The sequence below is a fragment of the Gopherus flavomarginatus genome, unplaced genomic scaffold, assembly GCF_025201925.1.
Source record: "Gopherus flavomarginatus isolate rGopFla2 unplaced genomic scaffold, rGopFla2.mat.asm mat_scaffold_1977_arrow_ctg1, whole genome shotgun sequence".
Classification (NCBI taxonomy): Eukaryota; Metazoa; Chordata; order Testudines; family Testudinidae; genus Gopherus; species Gopherus flavomarginatus.
The window spans coordinates 33743-38168 of NW_026114791.1; the positions used below are offsets into that span (position 1 = coordinate 33743).

The 4426-nt window shown below is 44.2% G+C and overlaps 1 protein-coding gene across 1 annotated transcript; it reads left to right on the top strand.

The window, feature by feature from the left end:
- Positions 1–2161: 2161 nt before the first annotated feature.
- On the top strand, positions 2162–3501 carry LOC127042042 (zinc finger protein with KRAB and SCAN domains 1-like; the record flags this gene model as incomplete). The annotated part of the gene is made up of 2 exons (XM_050935709.1): positions 2162–2737; positions 3056–3501. Coding segments are annotated over exons 1-2 (567 nt in total), but the record flags the coding sequence as incomplete, so codon positions are not given.
- Between the last annotated feature and the right edge of the window lie 925 nt (positions 3502–4426).

Sequence of the window (4426 nt, forward strand, 5' to 3'; positions counted from 1 at the left end):
CTTCCTACCCCCAGCCTTCTCTCAAACCCTGAGCCTTCTCTACCCAAACCAGAATGTGCTTGGGGTGTAACAAGCAGGCGGCTGGAGTCAGAGCTGCCAGTCCAGGGTTACTTATCATACAGACACTCAGTGCGTCCTTGAACGCTGGCTGGGAGTATCCAGACAGGGGAGCTCCAGCAGCAGAACACTGAATCTCACCCAGGATTACAGATGACACAACTCCTCGCTGATCTGGATTGCACCCCAGCATGTGAAAATGGCCTAGGTTGGTAGTGACATTTCTTGAGACATGGAGAGTCTTGCTCCCATATCACCAGGTGTAATAAAAATAACAGGAAAGGCCAAATATGGAAAACTGATTCTTCAGCTTGCTTTTGACCTGCATCATATTTTGCAATATATTCCAAATAAGGAAATTAACGTGCAACGTATGTGTCATTGTTTGTGGTTTTAAGCTGTAAAAGGCTTGTGTGATTTTTAGCTTGGGAACAGTATTCCAATAGCTGTCGCCCCCTGCGTGCTTGTAACCAAGAAAAGAGCCTCAGGCTGAGCTGATTCAAATATTAATCCTGTGGTCGTTTTCCACAACAGCCTCAATAGGTCCCTGTGATGGAATGTAAGGCTACATCTAGACTACCCACCGTATCGGCGGGTTAAAATCGATTGCTCGGGGATCGATATATGACGTCTCATCTAGACGCCATATATCGATCCCCGAGCGCGCTTATATCGATTCCGGAACAACACCAACCCCAACGGAGTTGCTGATTTGACAGGGGGAGCCGCGGACATCGATCCCGCGTGGTGAGGATGGGTGAGTAATCCGATCTTAGATATTCGACTTCAGTTACGTTATTCACGTAGCTGAATTTGCGTATCTAAGATTGATTTCCCCCCGTAGTGTAGACCAGCCCTTAATGTCTTCACACCTTCCCCCTGCAGGAGAATGGCTGTTTGACCAGCTGTTTGCCTTGCTGTCTCTGTGGAACTGGTCTGTGGGTGTTCCCCAGAACTGTAACTTTTTCAGTAATATCATACTGTAAAATCTCACAATTTTACATACAGTGTTACTACACATTTTAACAGGAGGATAATATTCAGTAGGTTATGCGTTTTCTAATGATACCTCACAAGCCATACTGGGTACAAAATTGATCATAATTTTCTAGAAGAGTGAACACGGGTACAGATTGACACAGTGTCTGTGTGTGTGTTCCCAGCAGATATGTGGGTATTTCAATCCCTCATAAGCACAATGTTTGGCATCTTCAAGGACCTGGGGAACTGGTCCTGGGAATTCACTAGTTTAGCAAGTGTGAGACTGCATGAAATTGTGAGACACTTTGGTATTAATAATAAAATAATATAATCTGATAAAATTGCAATGAATCATGCTAGGTATGCCATGTAAAGTGTCAGTGAAAATGTTATGATTTGCTAAGTATGATAATTTTGTTTCTATGTTTCTATCACCTTTGTATTGTGAGTTACAGATATGTAAGGTATATCTGTATTTCCAGACTTGTGCAGTTTTTCTGGGTGACACCCCCAGACATATTGGCATCAACATTGCCTAGCATGTTTGATGGCCCATTGAGGGTCATCAGCTGTACAATGAACCTATGGACCAAGGGGATACACCTATTGAGTCAGCAAGACATGCCGGGGTTTGCCTGTGTAATGAAACCTCCAAAGCTTTTCCATGCCATGTGCTGTGAAGCTTGTGTTTGGGACACAGGAAGTACAAGCCACATGGCAAAAGGAATATAAAGCGCAGCTGCATCATCTCCATCTTGTCTTCAATCCCCCTTCCTACCTCTGGAGCAACTTCTCTACAAACTGAACCCTGGAACAAAGGACTGAATGACCCATCCAAGCTGTGGATGCGTTCCAGACAGACTTTCAAGCCAGCAACTCACCAATACTGCTAAGAACCTGATATATCCATTTTGGAATGTATCTGACTGCTTTTCCATTTAAATTCTTTCTGTCTTTCTTTCTTTTAAACCTTTACTTTAGATGCTAAAGAATTGTCTGGAAGGATGGAATTTAATTTCATTCTTTCATTTGTTCTTTCTTCTAAATATTTAGTTTAACTGCTAAAGGATTGGCTGGCAGCATGGTATTTTGGATGAGATCCAAACCTGGGTAATGTGGCTAACCTTCTACCCACCCACTTCCTGGATCCAATTAGGATCACTCTCCTGCTGCCCTCTGGCCATGCTGTATCACAGTGAGCAGAGTTTTTAAATAACCTCTCACTGTACGGGACCTAGTTGCTGATTAGGAGTCAGAGAACTGTCATGCAATAAAGGGGGCCGTGTGATTTCTTTTTTCAGAGTCTCGTTAACCAGTGTGTGGGATCAGAAGCACAGTTTGTGACTGGTCAGTGAGTTTAACTTCAGTGTTAACCACCAGTTTGGGGAGCATCTGCTCTCCCTTTTTCAGCCTGCTCTGACCTTGGCATTTTCAGTGAGGACTGCCCCAGGCACACTAGGTCACACTAAGCACTGAAGATAAATTAATAGAATGTTTTTGATGATCAGGTTGTATGAAATCAACTGAACTCCTTTGTTTTCTTTCATCTGAGCGGAGTTTCTGGTTTTCCAACGTGATATGATCTCCCAGCTGGAACAAGGGGAAGAGCCATGGGTCCCAGAGCTCCAGGGTTCAGAGGAAAGAGAGATCCTGAGATCTCCCCGCACAGATGAGGAAACATTAAACCAACTCAGAATTTGTAAGTGCCTGAAGGAAACATCTAGGATGCCCTACAAAGCTCTTGGGAAGTCTCTCAGTTCATTATTGTCCGTAGTAGGGGTCACATCCGCAGGGTAAATATAGCTCAAGGCTTCCTATAGATGCTAGCAGACACCGGGCAGTAGCTTTCTCCCTTCCCCCTGTGAAGTTGGATGGGATGTGAAGGCTGAATTGATCCCCTCCTCTCTCCTGTTGGGGGGAGCTGAGTTCCTGATTTTTATTTGACCTCTCTCCAGCACTTGTTTTGGTTTGGCCTTCCCCTTTCCATCCCTGTTTGAGGTTTCTGTCTCTATCACAGCAGGTGATGCAATGACGTGTGAGGGTCAGCACAGACCAGAAAAAGAGCAGGGAAACCAGCCAGGGGAGAAAATGGATAAATTTATTTCCTGTCAGGGAACTCAGAAGGGCCTTAAGGAAACCAGAATACAGCAGGAAATCTGCAGGGAAAAGCAAAAAAATACATGTGCTGAGTGTGGGAAAAACTTCACTTACAGATCAGGCCTTTCTCAACATCAGAGAATCCACACAGGGGAGAGGCCCTGTGAATGCAATGAGTGCGGGAAAACTTTCAGTCGCAGCTCGCACCTTATTGGGCATCAGAGAATCCACACAGGGGAGCGCTCCTATGAATGCACTGAGTGCGGGAAAACCTTCAATCGCAGCTCTCACCTTATTCAGCATCAGAGAATCCACACGAGCAAGAAGCCCCGCGAATGCCGTCAGCAGGCCTGCACAACTTGTAAAGCGGTGATGTAGAGAAATCTCTGTATTAACTATCTCTATAAATCTTTATAACGTTGCATTGTGTTATTTTGTATTAAGTATCTTTCTGTATTAAGTATCTTTATGACATTGCATCCGGCATGATGTTATTTTGTAATTCATATGACTTGGCATTGTGCCTCTCTATTTTCCTACAACTTTGTATTAGATCCCTATATAGAAAATTGGTAGAAAACTTTGTATCAAATGTTATAGCCCCTAAGGATAGTATAGTTAAAGTAAAAGAAAACATGTGCCTTTTTGCTAGAAGTAGAATAAGATCTTCCCCCGCACTCTGTAATCAATTGCTCTATTGACTGAATGAGGTGTGAATGAGTGAGGCTTGGAAGACACCCACCTCCAGACAGCTACAACAGTTGAAGAGGGAATGGGAGCCAGAGCAAAGGACAATATAACTTGTCAAGTGGGCCCAGTAAAGAAGAGCAGACATATTGATGGCCTCAGGGATTAGAAGCAAGCACCTTCTTTAGAAAACACCCTCTTTGAGCAGCATTGGGACAACACCCAGAGAAAAGCAGCACAAAGACCAACGGACGCAGACCCAGATTTTGAATCTGGTCTAGATTTGCATAAGAGGGAAGCTGCTATAAATGCGAGGTGTCTTGCAGAAGGACCCCGGATCTCGTCTTGTCACCATCGGACCATCGATTTGGATCGGTAGAAGCCCGGCTCCACCCCTCCCCCATCTAACTCACCTGGCCAGTGCAGTTAAGGGGAGCAACTAGTTGGTAACAACAGCAAGACGGAGTGTGTTTATGTCTGTGTGTGTGCGTGAATGCATGACTGTGATATATATCTCATGTGCATATCATAGAGTATTAATTGATACCTGTATTACTAATAAATGTGGCATTTTGCCTTAATCCCCCTGAAAAGTTCCTGTACA